This window comes from Penaeus chinensis, chromosome 14 (genome assembly GCF_019202785.1).
Source record: "Penaeus chinensis breed Huanghai No. 1 chromosome 14, ASM1920278v2, whole genome shotgun sequence".
Classification (NCBI taxonomy): domain Eukaryota; kingdom Metazoa; phylum Arthropoda; class Malacostraca; order Decapoda; family Penaeidae; genus Penaeus; species Penaeus chinensis.
Genome location: NC_061832.1, coordinates 17,222,433 through 17,224,932, shown reverse-complemented (window position 1 = coordinate 17,224,932; position 2,500 = coordinate 17,222,433). Strand labels below are relative to the sequence as shown.

Here is a 2,500-nt window from a genome sequence, read left to right as displayed (position 1 = left end):
CTCTCTCTCTCTCTCTCTCTCTCTCTCTCTCTCTCTCTCTCTCTCTCTCTCTCTCTCTCTCTCTCTCTCTCCCTCTCTCTTAAACCCACAAACCAACAAACCAACAAACAGAACTCACCCAGTTTCGAACATTAGCGATGATCTCGGGGTTGGAGACGGAAGGGGCGGAGTCATCCCAGGTCAGGGCGTCGTCCTGGGCTGCCTTGAGAGCGAGGGCGGGCACCTGATTGGCTGCTGCGTAGTCGATGCTGGAAGGGTATTGGTCCTCGCTCCGCTTGCCGTGTCCGCCGTAACACGAGTGGCCGAACTTCGAACATTGTCCTGGGAGTGGAAGGTAAACGCGGGTTTAGTGTGGGTAGGGTTGGGTGAGATGGGTGGGGTGGGGAAGGTGGGTGGGGTGGGAAGGGGGGAGGTGGGTGGGTGTGGTGGGGTGGGAATGGGTAAGGTGGGAAGGGGAAGGTGGGTGGGTAGGTGGGGTGGGGTGGGAAGGAGGAAGGTGGGTGGGGGAAGGGTAGGTGGAGTAGGTGGGTAAGAGGGGGAGAGTGAGTAGGTGGATGGGGTGGAAGAGGAGGTTGATGGGGGGGGAGGGGGTTGAAAAGTGGGGTGGGTGGGTAGGAGTGCAGGGTGGACGGGTGGCTGAAAGAGGGGCAAAGGAGGAGGGGGTGGGACGAGGGGGGAGGGGAAGTGGTTAGAAGGAGGGATGGGGAGGGGGGAAGTTTGGAAAGTGAAGTAAGGGGAAAATGGAGGGGGTAGGGAGGGGTAAGGGTGCAAGAGGGAGGGGAAAGGGCAAAAGGGCGGGGGTGTGGATGAGGGAGGCGTGTGCACATGTGCCACGGAATATGTGTTTGTTGTCTATGAAGGGAAGGGGGGAGAAGACAAGGATGAGAGAGAAAGGAAGGAGAGGAGAGGGGAGGGGGTGAGGAAAGGACAAGAATGGGAGAGAAAAGAGGAAGAGAAAAGGGCAGGAATGGGAGAGAAAGGAGGAAGAGGAAAGGACAAGAATGGGAGAGAAAGGAGGAAGAGGATAGGGATGGAGAGGACAAGAATGGGAGGGAAAGGAAAAAGAAGATGAAAAAGGTTGTTGGGGAATTGGATAGTGGGTGAGTATGCCGGGGGGGGGGGGGTCTAGAGAATGTGAGATAAAGAACAAATAAAGAAACAATGACAGCAATCAATTTACATACACACACACACACTAGACGAAAAACAATAGTAAATACCCATTAGAATGAAAACACAATTACACATAATTATGTCATTAACAACTCTCTCTCTCTATATCTATTCATCTGTTGTTTCCCTTCTTGTTTTTATCAATTATCTATCATCTCCCTTCCTTCCTCCCATTCCGTCCTTTCATGAGCGTTAATGATAGGTTAAGCAAGACGAAGAGAAGGGGTAGAAAATGTCAAAATTATTATTATCATTGTTTTTTTTTCTTGATTGCACATGCGGTGGGAAATATAGTTCGACATTCTTTTTTTTTTTGGAAAGATTATGTAATCAGTCTGAGATTAGTGTGTATTTACCTCGTCTCTTTATTAACTCAGAAAAATGACGTGGTGATTTTTTTTTTCTTTGAATTAAGGACCCTGGATTGATAATGAAGATAAGACGTATTTTTTTCGGGAAGGGGTGAGAGGCAGTACTAGATTAAAAGATAGATAGATAGATAGATACATGAATATAGATCGATATATAGGTAGATAGATAGACAGATACCTGAATATAGATGCGTATCGATAGATAGATAAATAGACCGAGAGAGAGGAATGCAAAACGGTAATAATTATAGCAGAGGAAACCGTTAATATGAGAGAGAAAGTGATAGATAGATAAATAGATAGATAAACAAATAGACGGATATATAAAGAGGAGTTCGAGAGAGGCCGATGAAGCTAGAGAGAGAGAGAGAGAGAGCGACCAACAACAAAAACATCAACAACAACAACAACAACAATAACAAAAAAAAAAGCCATTTTTTTCCCCGACTCGACTTCGAACACACAGCATGGCATAGCTTTACCGTCCGGGCTCCATCAGGGACGCAAAGCCACGGAGATTAACCTGTTCTACGATATTGTTTCCAAATAGAGTTCTACGGTTGTTGTATAACTCCCATTCCTATGGTTCTATCCACCCCCAACCCCCCTCCTCCTACCTAGCCCCTTACCTTCCCTTTCCCTAACTGTCTCACCTTCACTTCCCCTCTCAAATTTCCTTCCTCTTTTTTTTTTTTTTTTTTTCTCTTCTCTTCCTACTTCTTTCCCTGTATCCTCACTTTCCTTTCCCTTGCTTTTACCCTACATCCTCATTTTTTCCCTCGACCCCTCTCCCTCTCCTTCCCCCAACCCCTCTTCCTTCTTCTCCTAATCTTTCTACCTTTCTTTATCTTACCCCTCTTTCTTCCCTCCCCAATCCTTCTCCCTTTCCTCACCCAACCTCTCACCCTTCCTTCCCTCAACCTCTCATCCCCTCTCCCCAACCCCTCTCCCTTCCT

The 2,500-nt window shown here is 47.4% G+C and overlaps 1 protein-coding gene across 1 annotated transcript in view; it reads right to left on the bottom strand.

Annotated features, from left to right (window-relative positions):
* The window catches only part of LOC125032468, a 63,666-nt gene that overhangs the window by 6,317 nt on the left and 54,849 nt on the right, over nt 1–2,500 (bottom strand). The window contains exon 2 of the mRNA XM_047623612.1: nt 119–321. Within this exon, the coding sequence (XP_047479568.1) occupies nt 119–321 (203 nt within the window). The remainder of the gene's footprint in view (nt 1–118; nt 322–2,500) is intronic.